Source organism: Bufo gargarizans, chromosome 9, assembly GCF_014858855.1.
Source record: "Bufo gargarizans isolate SCDJY-AF-19 chromosome 9, ASM1485885v1, whole genome shotgun sequence".
Taxonomy (NCBI): Eukaryota; Metazoa; Chordata; class Amphibia; order Anura; family Bufonidae; genus Bufo; species Bufo gargarizans.
This window is the reverse complement of record NC_058088.1, coordinates 44,684,209-44,705,045: the sequence shown is the minus strand read 5'-3', so window position 1 is coordinate 44,705,045 and position 20,837 is coordinate 44,684,209. Positions and strand designations below refer to the sequence as shown.

At 42.7% G+C, this 20,837-nt stretch overlaps 1 protein-coding gene across 1 annotated transcript in view; it reads left to right on the top strand.

Moving 5' to 3' along the window:
- The window catches only part of LOC122919928 (synapse differentiation-inducing gene protein 1-like), a 35,425-nt gene extending 15,077 nt beyond the window's left edge, over positions 1–20,348 (top strand). Inside the window, exon 2 of the mRNA XM_044269133.1 lies at positions 19,644–20,348. Coding sequence (XP_044125068.1) covers positions 19,644–19,790 — 147 coding nt within the window. The 3' untranslated portion in view covers positions 19,791–20,348. The remainder of the gene's footprint in view (positions 1–19,643) is intronic.
- The last annotated feature ends 489 nt before the right edge of the window (positions 20,349–20,837 follow it).

Below are 20,837 nucleotides of genomic sequence, written 5' to 3'. Positions count from 1 at the left end.
CTCGAGAGCATTACCTGGAGAGACCTGGCCGATCCATTGCTGGAGAGAGGGTGGCAAAGCCCTCCAGAACATATCAGCCAACAGTTGGTCTAGTATAGCAGTTGGGCTCAGCACGTCAGGCTGTAGCCACTTTTGCAAGAGGTTAAAGGGAACCTGTCATGTGGATATTTGATTATAATCTAACTAATTATATACAATCATTAACTACTAAAAAGTACCTTAGATGTATTCACTTATTGGTGTGACAGATGGTTACCTCATAATATACACACAAAGATGCCGCATGCTAATGAGCTGATTCGAGTCCGGCGTGATGTCCTTGAGTCCAGCGTATATTTAATTCAGAGCTATAGCCACTCCCCTGCCCAACTGCTGCTGATTCATATAGAAAATAACTGTCATTCAGCAGCAGGTGGGCAGGGAGAGTCAGGAGCTCATGAATATTCATTACTCATCATTATCAGCTGGAGCTTTTCAATACAAGATGTTGGCAGATTGACTGGGTCAATTAAAGAAAGTGACCCAGAATTTTGCTAAGCGAATCAGTCACTTATTTATGTTGCCCTTAGTTAGGACACCATAAAACTGGTGACAGGTTCCCTTTAAGTAAGTTATAATACTGGGGTCTCACGGGCTCAGCCAGCTTAAACCCCCACTTATGCACCCGCTGGGCCCAGACCAAGACATTCATCCCCAGTCTTGCCATAATCTCAACCTTAACTTTATGGTAGTCGGCCGCTTGATCGTCTGGCAAGTCGAAATACACTCGCTGGGAATCGGATGTCCGGAACGGAGCGACGACCTCAGCCCACTGATCCCGGGGTAGAATCTACCTTGTGGCCACCTTCTCATACATGGCCAGGTAGGTTTCAACGTCATCCGATGGTGTTATCTTGGGGATCGCCGCATGGACCGCTTTCCGGATATCATGGACACTCTGGGACGCTCCTGCCATCTGTAAAGCCATCACTTGTAGCTGGCTTGTTTTTTTGCTGTTGTTGATTAGCCTCCTCGAGAGCTTTCATTACAGCCTCCTTTTTGTCACGTGACACAGGTTTGAATTTAGCTGGTTTAATCCAGGACATCCAGCCGTACAAACAAAAAAAAAAAATTTGGCGTTTACGCCAGCCTCACTGCGTGTGCGCGCATTCTCCACCAATTGTAAGAATTTGCTCTGGTAGGCAGGGTAAGCAAACGCAGTACAGAGGCAAAACAACTTCGTAAATCAAAATGTCAGTGCTTATTCACACAAAAGGAAAAAGAAAAACAACTCATAACAGTCTTAGTGTTAATTCACACAACGAAAAGTCCATATAACAGACACGTCACCTTGCTAGCCGTTTTATCTCCGGCAGTCCACAGCAGGCTTTATGGGCCTGTTTCTCAGCATACGGCCCTCATGCAGCTCTGACCCTTCCAGCACGGCGCCATGCTTCAGATCCCAAGACAGAGACTCAACTGCTGAGCCCAGCTGCCTATTTAAAGGACAGCCAGGTGCTGCCAAAACCCGGAGCGGCACTTAAACTCCAGTCCGGTATTTGATCTCACCTGGCTGGAAATCAGCCCAGCCGCCCATGTTGGGAGGAAAATACCTGCTTTCCCAAACAAAACCCCTTGCTATGTCATAACAGATAGATAGATACGGATGGATAGCTAGGTGATTTTTACAGTAGATAAAATACATATCACAATGAAACAACCTTAATTTATACTTTGTGGGAAAAAATGCTAGGACTTCATACAATACCTTTATTTCACACCCTGTAACTGCTATGATGTTACATATATAAGGTGGCATGCAGAAGTTTGGCCAAAATTACTGTTACTGTGTCAAGTTGAAGATGAAATGATCTCGAAAAGGCATAAAGTTAAAGATGACACATTCCTTTGTATTTTAAGCAAAAACATTTTTTTATTTTCATCTTTTTTTCTACATTTTCAACATAACAAAAAGGGGCACCCTGCATGGTTAGTACCTAGTAGCACAACTATTGGCAAGTTTTACAGCTTGTAAATACTCAGACCCACACCTACAATGAGAATGAAGCAAGAAGTGCTGTGGCTGGAGGACCCCAGATTTCCCGGGGTCCATCCACCACCAAGCGCTGCTCCCACAGAAGTGAATCAGAGCGCACCGCTCATGCGTGGCCCATGCTCCTATTGATTTCTATGGGGTAGACGGCAATTTTTCAGCGGCCCCGTAGAAATGAATGGAGGGCGGCTGCGCATGCGCAGTGCGCCCTCCGTTCCTTTCCTGGCTCTGTTCTTATTGTAGGTTCGAGTCCCAGTGGTGGGACCCGCACCTATCAGACAATGGGGGCATATCCTAGCGATATGCCTCCATGGTCTGAGATGGGAAAACCCCTTTAATTGTCATTTATATTTAAGTATTCCTGCAATAAATCTTTTTTTTTCTTTTTCCACTTTATTGTTGGTTTAACCTCTTAAGGACATAGGGCGTACAGGTACGCCCTTGTGCCCTGGTACTTAAGGACACAGGGCGTACATGTACGCCCTGTGCATTTTCGATCACCGCCGCACGGCGGGCGGTGATCGGAACACCGTGCCTGCTCAAATCATTGAGCAGGCACTTGGAGCAAATGCGCCGGGGGGTCCGGTGACCCCCCCCATGTATGCGATCGCAGAAAACCGCAGGTCAATTCAGACCTGCGGTCTTCTGCGTTTCCGGGTTATTCGGGTCTCTGAAGTCCCGATAACCCGGAACAGGATGGTGATGGTGGTGTGATTTCACTCCACCAATCACCATCCAGCGATCCTGAGTGGTGATGGTGACATCACCACTCAGGATCGCTTTCTGATTGGTCTGTGGGCGGTCCGGCGGCAGATTCAAAAGAGGCAGGCGCTCCTCTCCTCCTCCTTTTGTGTTCCGGAGCCGGAGGAGAGAGGAGCTGCCTGCACGTGTCTGCTGCACCCGATCTGTGCCCCCCAGGACCCGATCTGTGCCCCCCAGGACCCGATCTGTGCCCCCCAGGACCCCATCAGGTACATAGGGACAGCTAGGGAAAGTTTGGTTTAGGCAGGGAAAAAAAAAGGGAAAGTTAGTTTTTGAACTTTGATTGCATCACCCTAGTTAGGGTGTCTGGGGTCCACAGCACAGCTGTGTGACCCTAGACCCCCCAGGGGTGCTGCCACTTGCCCCCCCACCCCCTGCCCCCCCCCCACCTTTTTTGGGGTGCATTTTTTTTTTTCGTGTACGCTGACTGTGGCCGGCACTTAGTGTCCGGCCACTGTTAGCGCATCGCACACCCCACCGCTGATCAACTTCGGACGGTTGATCAGCGGTTTTGAATTTTTTTCCCCACATTTTTTGCCCTTTTTTTAGTTAGTTTATTTTATTTTTTTTCTGTTAGTTTTAGGGTGAGTTCGTGAACACCCGTGCCCCCACACACACGCACACAAAATAAAGAGTTACACACACGCACATATACACGCAGACACACACTCCCCTATGGCCCGCCGGACGTTCTCGGCCGAGGAGGCATACGCCCAGATTGCCTCTGACTCCGAGAGTCCCAGTGAGGATGAGGATGACCCCACATTCCTGTTGTCATCCGCATCCTCCTCATCATCTAGCGATGATGATGAGCCCCCAAGGCGGCGGAGACGCCGCCAGGCAGAGCAAGGGGACCGCCATGTTAGGGACCCTGTGGCCCACACTAGTACGAGCAGCTCTGGGGCTCGTACTGGTTTCCCGGCCCACCAGTTAAATCCACCGGAGCCCCCTGCCGGTGAACTTGTCTGGTGTAGCCCAGAGCGATACGAGCCTGTGATTCCTGATTTTGTAGGCCAATCAGGAATCCAGATTTCCACAGTGGGCTACACTGAATATGACTTTTTTTGTCATTTTTTCAGTGACCCACTGGTAAATCTGATGGTGGAGCAGACGAATCTGTACGCCCAACAGTTCGTCGCTCAACACCCGGGCTCCTTTTTGGCCAGGCCCGGTGGCTGGACGCCGGTCAGTGCAGCCGAAATGAGGACATTTTGGGGCCTCGTGCTGCATATGGGCCTGGTCAAAAAACCCAGTGTCAGGCTGTACTGGAGTGGGGACGTCCTATACCAGGCCCCACTTTACAGTACAGCCATGACACGCTCCCGGTTTGAGGCCATCCGGAAATGTCTGCATTATTCCGATAATGCAGCATGTCCCCCCCGAGGTGATCCTGCCCATGACCGTCTGTACAAGATACGGCCGGTCATCGATCACTTTGGGGCCAAATTCATGGAGGCCTATGTACCTGGAAGAGAGGTCGCGGTTGATGAGTCTCTCATTGCGTTCAAGGGGAGACTCATTTTCCGCCAGTATGTGCCCTCCAAGCGGGCGAGGTATGGCGTGAAGCTATACAAAATTTGTGAGAGTACCTCAGGGTACACTTACAAATTTCGTGTATACGAGGGACGAGATTCCCGGATTCAACCCCCAGAATGTCCCCCCACTCTGGGTGTTACCGGGAAACTTGTGTGGGACCTTATGTACCCACTGCTGGATAAGGGTTACCACCTTTACGTGGATAACTTTTATACCAGTATCCCCTTGTTCCAGTCCCTTGCCGCCAGATCCACGTCCGCTTGTGGGACCGTGCGGAAAAATCAACGCGGCCTCCCTGCCCACCCCCTCCAGGTACCTATCCCCAGGGGTGAGACCCGTGCCCTTACCACTGGAAACCTGTTGCTGGTCAGGTATAAGGACAAGAGGGATGTCCTTATGCTGTCCACAATTCATGGTAACGGCATCACCCCTGTCCCTGTGCGAGGTACCGCGGCAACGGTCCTCAAGCCCGATTGTATCGTCGCTTACAATCGGTATATGGTAGGAGTTGATCTCTCTGATCAAGTCCTCAAGCCATATAACGCCATGCGCAAAACCCGGGCATGGTACAAAAAAGTTGCGGTCTACTTGGTGCAGGTTGCCATGTACAACTCTTTTGTACTATCCCGAAGCGCTGGCAGCACAGGGACATTCCTCCAGTTCTATGAGGCAGTCCTCAAGGCCCTGATCTTTTCGGACCGGGAAAGAGCAGGCCGGAGTACCTCGGGAACTGTAGGTGCCCGGATCGTCCCTGGCCAACACTTTCCAGGTGTGGTCCCCCATACTGGAAAGAAGGGACGAACCCAAAAAAAGTGCAGAGTGTGTCGCAGGAGGGGGATACGGAAGGACACGACTACTCAGTGCGACACTTGCCCCGATCATCCGGGCCTCTGCATTGACGGTTGCTTCAGGGAGTATCACACTTCCATGGAGTACTAAATTTATATCCCAATTTAGCACTGACATCGGATAAAAAAAAATGGTTCTCAGACTTGAGACACCCAAAAAAACTAAAATAATTTATTAAAAGTAGACATAGGTATTGCCGCGTCGGTAATAATCTCCTCTATAAAAATGCCCCATTACCTAACCCCCCAGATTAACACGGTCCAGAAAAAAAAAAAAAAGGTGCAAAAAAAGTTTTTTTTTGTCACCTTACATAATAAAAAGTTTAATAGCAAGCGATCAAAAAGTCATATAGCCCCCAAATTAGTGCCAATAAAACCGTCATCTCATCCCGCAAAAAATGAGCCCCCACATAAGATAATCAGATAAAAAAAAAATGTAGAAAATGACTCTTAGACTTTAGAGATACAAATTTTTTTTTAGGGTATCAAAAAGGATAATATAGTCTAAAACCTAAATAATTGTAAAAAAAAGTTGACTTATTAGGTATCGCCGCGTCCGTAAGAATCTCCTCTATAAAAATACCCCATGACCCAACCCCCCAGATTAACACAGTAAAAAAAAAAAAAAAAAAATAGGTGCAAAAAAATATTTTTTTTGTCACCTTACATAACAAAAAGTTTAATAGCAAGCGATCAAAAAGTCATATAGCCCCCAAAATAGTGCCAATAAAACCGTCCGCTCATCCCGCAAAAAATGAGCCCCACATAAGATAATTGGCTAAAAGAAAATTAAAAAAATGACACTTAGACTTTAGAGATACCCAAAAAAAAATGTTGTATCAAAAAAGATAATATAGTCAAAAACCTAAATAATTGTAAAAAAAAAAGTAGACTTATTAGATATTGCCGCGTCCGTAAGAATCTCCTCTCTAACAATATCCCATGACCTAACTACCCAGATTAACACGGTTAAAAAAAAAATAAAAAAACGGTGCCAAAACCGCTATTTTTGGCACTTTTCCATTTCAGTCCGTTTTTTCCGGTAACAAAACAAGGGTTAACAACCAAACAAAAGTTAAAATTTATTACCCTGATACTGCAGTTTACAGAAACGCCACATTTGTGGTCGTAAACTGCTGTATCCGTAAAAGGGAGGCCGCAAAAGGAAAGGACCGACATGGTTTCTGGAAGGCCGATTTTGATGGCCTTTTTTATTGACACCATATCCCTTTTGAAGCCCCCCTGATGCCCCCCTAGAGTAAAAACTCCCTAAAATTGACCCCATCTAAGAAACTACACCCCTCAAGGTATTCAAAAATGATTATACAAACTTTATTAACCCTTTAGGTGTTCCTCAACAGTTAATGGCAAATGGAGATGAAATATCAGAATTTCTATTTTTGGTAACCTTGCCTCACAAAAATGTAATATAGAGCAACCAAAAATTATATTTGCCCTAAAAATACTCCCCCAAAAAATGCCACCTTATCCCGTAGTTTCCAAAATGGGGTCACTTTTAGGGAGTTTCGACTCCAGGGGTGCATCAGGGGGGTTGAAACAGGACACGGTGTAAATAAACCGGTCCATAAAAATCAGCCCTCCAAAAACCAAACGGCGCACCTTTCACTCTACGCCCCGCTGTGTGGCCGTACAGTAGTGTACGGCCACATATTGGGTGTTTCTGTAAACGGCAGAGTCAGGGTAATAAAGATACAGTCTTGTTTGGCTGTTAACCCTTGCTTTGTTAGTAGAAAACATGGGTTAAAATGGAAAATAAGGCAAAAAAATTAAATTTTCCAATTTCATCCCCATTTTCCAATAACTCTTGTGCAACACCTAAAGGGTTAACGACGTATGTAAAACCAGTTTTGAATACCTTGAGGGGTGTAGTTTCTTAGATGGGGTCACTTTTAGGGAGTTTCGACTCCAGGGGTGCATCAGGGGGGTTGAAACAGGACACGGTGTAAATAAACCGGTCCATAAAAATCAGCCCTCCAAAAACCAAACGGCGCACCTTTCACTCTACGCCCCGCTGTGTGGCCGTACAGTAGTGTACGGCCACATATTGGGTGTTTCTGTAAACGGCAGAGTCAGGGTAATAAAGATACAGTCTTGTTTGGCTGTTAACCCTTGCTTTGTTAGTGGAAAACATGGGTTAAAATGGAAAATAAGGCAAAAAAATGGAATTTTCAAATTTCATCCCCATTTGCCAATAACTCTTGTGCAACATCTAAAGGGTTAACGACGTATGTAAAACCAGTTTTGAATACCTTGAGGGGTGTAGTTTCTTAGATGGGGTCACTTTTAGGGAGTTTCTACTCCAGGGGTGCATCAGGGGGCTTCAAATGGGACATGGTGTAAATAAACCAGTCCATAAAAATCAGCCCTCCAAAAACCACACGGCGCACCTTTCACTCTACGCCCCGCTGTGTGGCCGTACAGTAGTTTGCGGCCACATATTGGGTGTTTCTGTAAACGGCAGAGTCAGGGCAATAAAGATACAGTCTTGTTTGGCTGTTAACCCTTGATTTGTTAGTGGAAAACATGGGTTAAAATGGAAAATAAGGCAAAAAAAGAAATTTTCTAATTTCATCCCCATTTGCCAATAACTCTTGTGCAACACCTAAAGGGTTAACGACGTATGTAAAACCAGTTTTGAATACCTTGAGGGGTGTAGTTTCTTAGATGGGGTCACTTTTAGGGAGTTTCTACTCCAGGGGTGCATCAGGGGGCTTCAAATGGGACATGGTGTAAATAAACCAGTCCATAAAAATCAGCCCTCCAAAAACCATACGGCGCACCTTTCACTCTACGCCCCGCTGTGTGGCCGTACAGTAGTTTGCGGCCACATATTGGGTGTTTCTGTAAACGGCAGAGTCAGGGCAATAAAGATACAGTCTTGTTTGGCTGTTAACCCTTGATTTGTTAGTGGAAAACATGGGTTAAAATGGAAAATAAGGCAAAAAAAGAAATTTTCTAATTTCATCCCCATTTGCCAATAACTCTTGTGCAACACCTAAAGGGTTAACGACGTATGTAAAACCAGTTTTGAATACCTTGAGGGGTGTAGTTTCTTAGATGGTGTCACTTTTAGGGAGTTTCTACTCTAGGGGTGCATCAGGGGGCTTCAAATGGGACATGGTGTAAATAAACCAGTCCATAAAAATCAACCTTCCAAAAACCATACGGCGCACCTTTCACTCTACGCCCCGCTGTGTGGCCGTACAGTAGTTTACGGCCACATATTGGGTGTTTCTGTAAACTGCAGAGTCAGGGCAATAAAGATACAGTCTTGTTTGGCTGTTAACCCTTGCTTTGTTAGTGGAAAAAATGGGTAAAAATGAAATATTAGACAGAAAAATGAAATTCTCAAATTTCATCCCCATTTGCCAATAACTCTTGTGCAACACCTAAAGGGTTAACAACATATGTAAAATCACTTTTGAATACCTTGAGGGGTGTAGTTTCTTAGATGGGGTCATTTTTGGGTGGTTTCTATTATGTAAGCCTCGCAAAGCGACTTCAGACCTGAAATGGTCCCTAAAAATTTAGTTTTTGTAAATTTCAGAAAAATTTCAAGATTTGCTCCTAAACTTCTAAGCCTTATAACATCCCCAAAAAATAAAATATCATTCCCAAAATAATTCACACATGAAGTAGACATATGGGGAATGTAAAGTCATCACAATTTTTGGGGGTATTACTATGTATTACAGAAGTAGAGAAACTGAAACTTTGAAATTTGCTAATTTTTCAAAATTTTTGATAAATTTGGTATTTTTTGGTGCAAAAAAAATATTTTTTTGACTTAATTTTACTAGTGTCATGAAGTACAATATGTGACGAAAAAACAATGTCAGAACGGCCTGGATAAGTCAAAGCGTTTTAAAGTTATCAGCACTTAAAGTGACACTGGTCAGATTTGCAAAAAATGGCCTGGTCCTAAGGTGTAAAAAGGCTGTGTCCTTAAGGGGTTAATACTCCTTTTCCCACCCCTACCTCATCCCTCCCCATGAACCCCCCCCCCAAAAAAAAAACAAAGAAGAAAAGGAGGTAGAAATATAGAAAGAGGGGGGACAAGCCCCTCTTCACCATCTCACTGTCACCGCTCCCCACATCCAACTACTCACACTCGTTACTCCACTTTCCAAACAACTTATCAAATTTTTCCTTGTTCTTCCAAGATCTTATATGTATTTGAATTTTTATTTGAGGGATTTTCATCCATTCTTCCTTGCAGATCTTCCAGTTCTGTGAGATTTCTGGGCAGTCTTGCATGCACTGCTGTTTTGAGGTCTATCCACAGATTTTCAATGATGTTCCGATCAGGGGACTGTGCTGACCAAGGTAAAACCTTCAGCTTGTGCCTTTTGAAGTAGTGTATTGTGGATTTTGAGGTGTGTTTAGGATCATTATCCGATTGTAGAAGCTATTCTCTTTTCAACTTCAGATTTTTTACAGTTGGTTTATGTTTCCGTCCAGAATTTGCTGGAATTTCATTAAATCCATTCTTCCCTTTACCCGTGAAATGTTCCCCGTGCTACTGGCTGCAACACAACCCCAAAGCATGATTGAGCCACCCCCATGCTTATTGTATGATGTTCTTTTCATGTAATTCTGTGCCCTTTTTCTCCAAACATACCTTTGCTCATTGTGACCAAAGAGTTCTATTTTAACCTCATCGGTCCACAGGATTTGTTTCCAGATTGTATCAGACTTGTTTAGATGTTCTTTTGCGAACTTCTTTTTTTTTCTTTTTAAAATCTGTTTATTGATTTTATAATAATATAACAGGAAAATGAGAAACAGGGTTACAGGACCACATTTGAAGAAGACATACACAGCTCAATATTAAGAATAATTGAGGCACAAGGAAACATTACAGTAAACACTGCAGCACAAATCATAAGATATCGCATACAGAGAACAATAATGTGTGATAAGTCAAGGCCGGATTGAATCACTCTTAAATGAGAGCCATAGTGTGAAAAAAAGAGCACAGATAAATGACCTGAAAACTACACAAGTCTGTCAGCAGAAGTGTATCCTGAGATAACATAAACTATTCGGATAGAACAGTGCAGAATATGCGATTTGGGCATAATGTTCAATGTTCAAAGATTTCCGAATATAGAAAATTTATGAACAAATAACTTTATAGAACCAAGGACAGTAGAAGGGGGGGGGGGAGGAAGGAGGGAAGTGGGATGTAAGACAAAGGGGAGAGGCAAGCTGATGATAAGGTTCATATCTTACACACCAGCGAAGGAGTCATTAGAGGATTAAAGCCAATATATCTGAGTCCAACTACGAGACCAAGGAATTACTTAGATCGGAGGTAATATCAATGCATATATGTGGGTATGTGAGTCCTTATACTGAGACTGTCGACACTTAGACAAAGTTAAAGTGGAAACAGAGGGGAAAAAACCTCAGATGTTTAGGCCACCCCGGGGTCTAAATCTTTAAGCTGGTGAGGGGTAATCAAATTCTTCCTGGCCGTCCAGGGAAGCCAAATTTTAGAATATTTGTGGTGGGAGCGGAGTTCCCAATGTGATAGTTCCTCTAATCTTGCTAGAGCTTCCACCTTCGTTCTCCAATGAGAGATAGTGGGAGAAACTGTTGATTTCCAGTTAGAAGCAATTAAAATTCTGACTGCCGCTAACAGGATTCTCAGAAGAGACATCTTCGAGGCGTTTATATTATTAGGAAATAAAGACAGCAAGGCAATTACCGGGCAACAAGGAAGTGAGTCTGCATTTAGATTAAGAATGTCCCTCACCAGGTCAAAAATCCGCCCCCAAAATATTTTTATTTTAGGGCACAGCCACCAAATATGCATAAAGAAACTTTTTTCCTTTAGACATCTCCAGCAGTCGTTTGAAGTGTTCCCATACATCAGGCCTAACCTCACTGGGGTTAAATACCATCTAGTGAGAACTTTGTAAGCATTTTCCTGTACCACTACACATCTAGAGATATATTTGGGGTCATTTAGAATAATCTGAGTTTCACTGTCTGAAAACTTTTTATTCAAGTCTCTCTCCCACTCCCTTAAAAAGTAAAGTGAGGGAGGAATTTCCAGAGAGACCAGATTTCTAGTCACAGTTGAGATGATCTTTGATGGGTAAAGAGACTGTGAAACCAGTTTCTCAAACCAGTTTGGCAAAGAATTTGCTTGTATCCCTTTAAGAATGGGACCTGCAATGGATTTTATACAGGTATATTGCATCTGGCTTAGTTTCGTGAGTTTAAATTTATTTGTTAAAGAGGAAAGGTCTAGAAAAGTGCCATCAGAATCTAACAGCTCATGTATAGGTAGAATAGAATTTCTTATTTGGGGGGGTAGGATACTGCGGCTGATTGTGTCGAGACTAACACAATCCCTAATGTTCAGGAGTGTCGAGAGGAAGGTTAAGCAGGTTCCTCTCACATCTGGGTTTTTCCAGAGTGCCAAAGAGACTGAGGTCAAAGGTGTCCCTGTAGTCGGAAGATAAGAATCAATAGATTCTGCAAGTAACAAGGGTCTAATAGGACGTCCCAGTAATTTTTCCTCTAGGGGGATCCAAATTTTGTGAACCGGTCCTCTCAACAGGTCAATGATTCTGTTAAGATGAATGGCTCTATAGTATCTTTTGATAGATGGGAAGCCAATTCCACCTTTTAGGAAAGGAAGAAGTAGAATCTTTTTGGACATTCTGGGTTTTATATTACCCCAGATATAAGAGGAACACATCTTCCTAAATGACTGAAAGAAACTGTTCGGCAGTTTTACTGGAAGGGCTTGCAGTAGATTGAATTGAGTAGGTGAATTTTGGGACTATTAAGGAGTTAAAAATGTTACGTCTGCCTATCCAGGAAATGAAGGAAGGAGACCAAGAGTTTAAAATGGCAGGTATGGATTTTAATAGGGGGGGGGGGGGAATTTGCTTCATACAGCTTGTTTAGATCAGAAGTAATGTTAATTCCCAGGAATTTTATATGGTATCGTGTCCATTCGAATGGGGAGTCTTCTTTAAGTATCTGAAGAACTTTAGGTGAGAGGTTTATATTCAAAGCCTCTGATATGGCCCAATTTTTTTTTAAAGTTTGAGATAATGCCAAAAGTCGTGAAAGTCTTAATGATAGCAGGGAAGGCAATTTTTGGGTTAGAGATCATTAAGAGTAAGTCATCGGCATAAGCTGCTTGTTTTATCTCTAAAGGGCCACAGGTCAGGCCTTTAATTTCTTCAGATTGTCTGACATGTTGTAGAAGGGTTCAATTGTGAGGATAAATAGTAACGGTTACAGGGGGCAACCTTGTCTTGTGCCATTATTTATCTGCACAGGTTGAGAGAGAATATCATTAATCTTAATGTTTGCGCTAGAAAATAGGGAAACCTAACCTGGACAAAGTGTTTTTAATAAAGGACCATGACACTCTATCGAATGCTTTTTCAGCATCTGTCCCCAATAACACAAAAGGAGTACCAGTCTTTTTTGCATAGGCTATGGCATTTATGACTATATAAGTGTTGTCTTTGCCTTCCCGGCCAGGAATGAATCCTGTCTGGTCCGGATGTATAGGATCTCTTAGTAGAGGTTTTATTCTATTAGCTAATAAATTAGCATATATTTTAACGTCTAAGTTCAGTAGAGAGATGGGCCTATAGCTGGAGCATAAATTTGGGTCCTTTTGTGGTTTGGGGATCAGAGTGATGTGAGCATTAACCGTTTGTGGTGGAAAAGTGTTACCTGACAGTGCCTCGTTAAAGGAATTAAGTAGGTGTGGGAGTAACGTCTCTCTGAAAGACAAATAGTACAGCATTGGGAGACCATCCGGACCCGGGGACTTCCCTTTTGCCATCTTTTTTAACACAGCTGATATCTCTGGGAGCTTAATTGGGGTACATCGATTTTTAGCTTGTTCAGGGGATAAAGTTGGGAGATGTATTTTGCTCAGGAACTCTTTTGTTATGGCCAACTTTTCCTCTTTAAGGGGTACTGTATCTGACTTTTCGATGTTATATAGGTCTGAGTAGAACTTTTGAAAGGCCTTTGCTATATCTAAATCATTTTTAACTAGTCTCTTATCATCCGAAAGCCGAGATCCTGGCTTTCCGTTTGCGTGGTTTTAATAACGCTAACATGAACTTAGTGGGTTTATTTCCGTGAGCATAAAATTTATGGTTGGTTGCAAGATATAACTTGGCCGATTGTTTATTAAGAAGTTCTTTAAGTTCGTCTCTAGCTAAGGCAAGTTCCAGTAATTGCTGAGTGTTTTGGGAATGTTTGTGTAAGGATTCCAACATGGAGATTTTTTTTATATAAATCTGTTACTTTGGCACGTCTTTGTTTATTCACATGGGAAGCTATCGAGATAAATTCACCTCTAATAACAGTTTTATGGGCTTCCCATAATATATGTGGAGATACTGACTATTATTCAATAGGAAAAATTCTCTCAGTTTAGCATCAATGTTCTCTTTCACTTGAGAATTGTCTAGCAGAGTCTCATTAAGTCTCCATATACAGTACAGACCAAACGTTTGGACACACCTTCTCATTCAAAGAGTTTTCTTTATTTTCATGACTATGAAAATTGTAGATTCACACTGAAGGAATCAAAACTATGAATTAACACATGTGGAATTATATACATAACAAAAAAGTGTGAAACAACTGAAAATATGTCATATTCTAGGTTCTTCAAAGTAGCCATCTTTTTGCTTTGATTACTGCTTTGCACACTCTTGGCATTCTCTTGATGGGATTCAAGAGGTAGTCACCTGAAATGGTCTTCCAACAGTCTTGAAGGAGTTCCCAGAGATATTTAGCACTTGTTGGCCCTTTTGCCTTCACTCTGCGGTCCAGCTCAACCCAAACCATCTCGATTGGGTTCAGGTCCGGTGACTGTGGAGGTCAGGTCATCTGGCGCAGCACCCCATCACTCTCCTTCATGGTCAAATAGCCCTTACACAGCCTGGAGGTGTGTTTGGGGTCATTGTCCTGTTGAAAAATAAATGATGGTCCAACTAAACGCAAACCGGATGGAATAGCATGCCGCTGCAAGATGCTGTGGTAGCCATGCTGGTTCAGTATGCCTTCAATTTTGAATAAAGTTTCACCAGCAAAGCACCCCCACACCATCACACCTCCTCCTCCATGCTTCACGGTGGGAACCAGGCACGTAGAGTCTATCCGTTCACCTTTTCTGCGTCGCACAAAGACACAGTGGTTGGAACCAAAGATCTAAAATTTGGACTCATCCGACCAAAGCACAGATTTTCACTGGTCTAATGTCCATTCCTTGTGTTCTTTAGCCCAAACAAGTCTCTTCTGCTTGTTGCCTGTCTTTAGCAGTGGTTTCCTAGCAGATATTCTACCATGAAGGCCCGATTCACACAGTCTCCTCTTAACAGTTGTTTTAGAGATGTGTCTGCTGCTAGAACTGTGTGTCATTGACCTGGTCTCTAATCTGAGCTGCTGTTAACCTGCGATTTCTGAGGCTGGTGACTCGGATAAACTTATCCTCCCCAGCAAAGGTGACTCTTGGTCTTCCTTTCCTGGGGCGGTCCGCATGTGAGCCAGTTTCTTTGTAGCGCTTGATGGTTTTTGTGACTGCACTTGGGGACACTTTCAGAGTTTTCCCAATTTTTCGGACTGACTGACCTTAATTTCTTAAAGTAATGATGGCCACTCGTTTTTCTTTACTTAGCTGCTTTTTTCTTGCCATAATACAAATTCTAACAGTCTATTCAGTAGGACTATTAGCTGTGTATCCACCTGACTTCTCCACAATGCAACTGATGGTCCCAACCCCATTTATAAGGCAAGAAATCCCATTTATTAAAGCTGACAGGGTACACCTGTGAAGTGAAAACCATTTCAGGTGACTACCTCTTGAAGCTCATCAAGAGAATGCCAAGAGTGTGCAAAGCAGTAATCAAAGCAAAAGGTGGCTACTTTGAAGAACCTAGAATATGACATATTTTCAGTTGTTTCACACTTTTTTTGTTATGTATATAATTCCACAAGTGTTAATTCATAGTTTTGATGCCTTCAGTGTGAATCTACAAATTTTATAGTCATGAAAAGAAAGAAAACTCTTTGAATGAGAAGGTGTGTCCAAACTTTTGGTCTGTACTGTAAATGTTCTGAGGAGCGTATCTGGCATGGTCAGAATGTACTATATTTCCCATATGTGTTTCGGTGCAACAATGGATCTGGGCAGTAGGGACTAGTATGTAGTCAATTCTATGGTATGTATTATGTGGGTGGGAAAATAGGAATAGTCTCTTTCCCCTGGGTTGTAGGTTCTCCATACATCGATCAGGCTGCTGTTATGTATTAACTTTTTGATTGCATTGAGCGAGTTTAAGGGAACAGAGGATCTACCTGAAGAAGTGTCTAGAAGAGGGTTAAGGGTGACATTGAAGTCCCCAACTACAATAGCAATACCCTCCCTAAACTCCTCAAATATCTGCCAAACAGTTTTGAACCACCTTTTTTGACCTGCGTTAGGAGCATATAAGTTAGCAAAGGTGTATAACTGGGTATTTATTGTCCCTTTTACTAACAAATATCTTCCCGAGGGGTCAGATTTTAAACCTGTCATAATGAAATCCGTGTTCTTGTGAAAACCAATACTGACACCAAGCCTATTAGAATACTCTGAGGTGCCGTGGTACCAGAGATTGTAATAAGCTCTCGTCATATTGGGAGTCTGTTTTTGAAGTGTGTTTCCTGTAGAAAAATCACATTTGTTTTTTCTTTGTGCAGGAAATGGAGAATCTGGCTCCTTTTTGCAGGGTTTTTAAAGCCTCTAACATTATATGTAGATATGTGTAAGTCTGTCATGGAGTATCTTGGGAGTGTAGAGAGATGTACTTACATAACCTTGGACCCATGAGAGTACAAAACAGACTACTTGACTCAGGGAGAGTAGTTGGAAACACTGGTGAGTAGATTGTATGGATAGGGAGGGGTGGGAAAGGGCTAAAAGATAAGAAAAATAACGTTAACATCAGGAAAGGATTAAACAATAACATTCTTCTTAGGACCAGGGATATTAATATCCCAGTAGTGGACCACATTTGGTCAGAGCCTCTAACTGCGGTCAGAGGCTGCAGAGGTGTCAGGCCTAGCGAAACCCAAATTCGGGGCTGATCTATAGGCATAAAGGCATGACTCTTCACTAAAGAAATAATGAAATTCAGAAGTGAGCAACATCTGCAACGAGACAGATAACAATAACCCGTCATAATTGCTAAGATTTAAACTTAGGATAGGTAGTGACTTAACCTAAGGCACTAATTAGGCCCAGGCTGCCAGTCATACAATCCTCCCAACCAGATCATATGGAGCAATAGGTAACTCAAAGGGAGCTACCCAGGGGGATTAAAGGAGGTTGGAGGGACTATACAAGTCCGCAGCCGTGAGCCTAACTCCATTGGACTGACTTATAGACAGAACATAAAGAACATTAGAAAAACAAGAGTATGATCAGTCCTCTTCTGTGATAATACGTCTGGGGGTAAGTTTACCCTGATTCTTCTTTGATTTTATCCCTTTACCACTTCCCACAGTTTTCCATGGGGTGGGAGGGGTGATGTCTTGTGGGATCAGAACATCATTGGTGGCTGACCAGTCAGGGATGTCTACATCTTGTATATCCAGGGCATCAAGGATCTCTGGAAGGTCTTTGGGTGATCTCAAGACGTATTTCTTCTCCTTGCTTGTGATCAGCACCCCGAATGGAAATAACCATCTAAAGGCAATGCGCTTTTGTCTAAGGTGATCAGTAAGGGGTTTTAAAGCGCGTCTCTTATTTAGGGTAGCAGGGGCCAGGTCCTGGAACAATAGGATTTGAGCACCTTTATATTCGATGTTCCCACTTTCTCTGGCCCTCTTCATCACCAGGTCTTTTTGAGCGAAATTTAAGAGCTTGCAAATAATGTCCCTTGGGGGGTCACCAGGTTTTGGTTTGGGACGTAGGGCTCGGTGAACTCTTTCTATTATGATGGGGTCAGGATAGTCTTCTCCCAGCAGGGATAAGCAGATTTCTTTAGTAGCAGTTGGAATTGCTTCGGCAGCGACAGTCTCTGGGACTCCTCTGATGCAAATATTATTTCTTCTGCTTCTATTATCCTGATCCTCCAAATAATCGTACAGATGATTGATGTGTTGTTGATAGATAGATAGAGCCAAGGAATTTTTGCTTGTGTAATCGGCTACAGCAGACTGGTTAGATTCCAAAGCTTTAACTCTCTGGCATATTTGCCTTACTTCTCTTTTTATTTCAGAAAGTTCTTCTAGTACAGGATGCCTTCGATAGGGCTTAAGAGATAAAGGTTCTGGATATTGGTAGGTCTGAGGATGTATCAATCTGTTCCTCTTCATCACTTTCCCTATCCTGGTGAGAAGCAGTTTGGCGTTGAGTGCTACTTTTCGGGGTAGTCTGGGACGCCCCTTGCGAGTTTGAAATTTTCTTCATCATAAACCTGTCAAGGTCCGATTGTGCAAGAGAGGGTGCTTTAGGCTGCTTGTAGGAGTCCTGGTCAACCCCCCTGTACCTTCCGACTTTCACCATAGATGCGTATGTTCTGTCTCTGCAATTGATAACTCACTTCTTCATCCGACAAATAGGTGGAATGTCACTTCATTTTTTGCATAAGTAGTTTGAGCTTGTACTTATCATCTGCAGCCTCCTATGAGTAGGATTAGACATATTCTGCCATAATTACACTGCTGGCAAAAAGAGGCTACTGTCTCTTTAAAACATAGAACTTAAAGGGAGCGTTCTCAAAGCACCCCTGAGTCTCAAATATGATAGTGAACAGTTGGAGGATCGATGTAGAAAAGGAAAAGATCCTACAAATAAGCACAGATCTGCGCACTGTGATGAGAAACTACTGTAAGTATATTGTGCTATAGATATAAAAGTCCAGCCATATGACTTAGCAGCGACAATATGGTTGTGCTTATTATCGGAGCTTCTTGCTCCGCCCGCGGTCCTTGGAGAGGATTATAAACTTTAAAATCCGGGCAGATTAGTTTGCATGTAATCTCCATAGACGGAGCTGCTGCACCAGCCTTTTGAAAACTTCTGATGTTGAATTTTGTGGCGAGGACACAGAAGAGGTTTTCTTCTGATGACTCTTCCTTGAAGGCCATATTTGTGCGGGTGTTGCTGAACAGTAGAAAATGTACCACAACTCCAGAGTCTGCTAAATCTTCCTGAAGGTCTTTTGCAGTTAAGTGGGAGTTCTGATTGGTTTTTCTAGCAATCCTACGAGCATCTGTCTGTTTCTTGGTTTTCCAGACTTTCTCTTGACCTCTTCCTGTTAACTGCCATTTTTTAATTACATTTCGAACTGAGGAAATGACAATGCTGCTTTGTGGGTCTCATCTATTTTCATAGTGTTTGGCAGCTGCCTAGAAAAACCCATGGCTGCTGTTTTTTGGGACAAGGTTAGGGGACTCTGGGTATTTATAAAGCTTTGAACTTTGCATCACCTGGCTTTTCTGAATGATAATTGTGAATGAGCCTTAACCCTAACAGGCAATTTAAGGTCTGAGACTTTGGTCAATGTTATCTGAGTGTTCAAATCTCCTTGGGTTCCCATACTTTTCCAAGGTACTACTTTCCTTTTTTTGACTCTAAAAGATTGTACAAAACCAAAATAATCCACTGATATTGCATAAAATGTTGAAAAGTGTGTTTCATCTTTAACTTTATGCATTTTTGGAGATCATTTCATCTTCAACTTGCTTAACCGTTCACAGTAACAGTAATTTTGACCAGGGGTGCCCAAACTTTTGCATGCCACTGTAACTATAAACTATTATTCCGTTACCATTTCCCCTGTGTGTGAATAAAGTGTAGTGAGTGACTGTGGGGCTCTATAGAGGTTCTCAGTGTGTAGCCGCAGGATGAACTTACACTGTGTACAGGAGGACCTCGTGGACTCTTCTTATTTCAGAGGCTCCTCTGGAGGCTCTGGGTTTGTTGCTCCCGATTTTACATTTACCGTATATTCGCTCAGGCAAGATGGCTGCCTCCATAATCACTGTAGAACATAGAATATGCAATCAGAAAATAACCACAACAAAAAAAGATTACAAAAAAGAAGTAGAACACAAACATATAGGCTCTACATTTCCTTTAAAAGGGGTAGTTCCCTCTTACAATGTTATCTGATGTCCTTAGGTTCAGCAGTGGCCTTCTGATTAGTGGGGGTACAACTTCTCGGAATCCTGCCAAACCAAAAAATGATGGGATGGGGTTTGCCTTGTCCTGAGAATGCACTGGTGAGAGCACCAACAATGAGGAGAGAGGAGTTCCCCTTTGAATAATTATGAAGGTGTGACTGAGAATAATACATTGTAACAATTGGAATTTACATTGGGCTCTGTGTCTAGTTTGTCATGATGCTCCTCCCTCTTATTCATTATATCTTATGTGTTTTCCCCGTCTTTTGCAGACAGCAAGCGACATTGAGGCTTACAATTTTGACGCCGCAGCCAAACATTCCCGCATTGCCTTCAAACTGAATACGTTGTCTCTCATCATTGGAATCATTGGAATTATATTCATTTCTTACTATATGATCGTAAGGTCTCACAAGTGACAGACCCGCCCTCGCTCAGCACCCCTGTCCTATGTTATTGCAACTGCTTTTTCAATAAGACAATTTGTACAAAATTAAATGTCTTTCATTTCTGTGCAGTGTTCCTGCTCCTCCTCATCTAGGAATAGTCTTCTGAAGGTAATGCCTGTTCTTATAGATAGGACATGAGCTTTAGGGCTCATTCAGACGGCCGTATGTTACTTTCCGAATCCTGATCTGCGGATTAGACCCATTCACTTCTATGGGGTCCCAAAATATGTGGTCAGCACATTGCATACTGTCCAAATTTTTTCTCCTATTCTACTCCCCCGCAAAACAAATAAAACATGTCTTATACCTGTCAGTGAGAATCAGGATATGGCCCCATTGAAGTCTATGGGTCCGCAAAAATGCAGAACACAATCCATTTTTTAGCGAACATGTTGAACTGTCCACAAAAAAATACGGATCGGCATTTTTGGGGACAGCAAAAAACATACGGACATCTGAATGAACCCTTACTGATACAATGTAAGTTTTAATTAGGACATGAGTGAAAAATTATATACAGTGAGCTTTTCAAAAATAACATGAGTATATATATATATATATATATAAAACAAAGCTATAACATGAGCTCTACAGATATGGCATTTGCTGTACAGGTAGTGCTCTGATACAACATGAGCTTTACAGATACATAATGAGCTTTAAAGGGTTGTCCCACATAGAAGGCTTATCAATAAAGTGCAGTCTTTGGGCTTGGACTCCCATATTGTTGAGTGGATTAGGCAGTGGCTGAGGGACAGGCAACAGAGGGTTGTAGTCAATAGAGTATATTCGGACCAAGGTCTTGTTACCAGTGGGGTACCTCAGGGATCTGTTCTGGGACCCATATTGTTTAATATCTTTATCAGCGAAATTGCAGAAGGCCTCAATGGTAAGGTGTGTCTTTTTGCTGATGACACAAAGATTTGTAACAGGGTTGATGTTCCTGGAGGGATACACCAAATGGAAAAGGATTTAGGAAAACTAGAGGAATGGTCAAAAATCTGGCAACTAAAATGT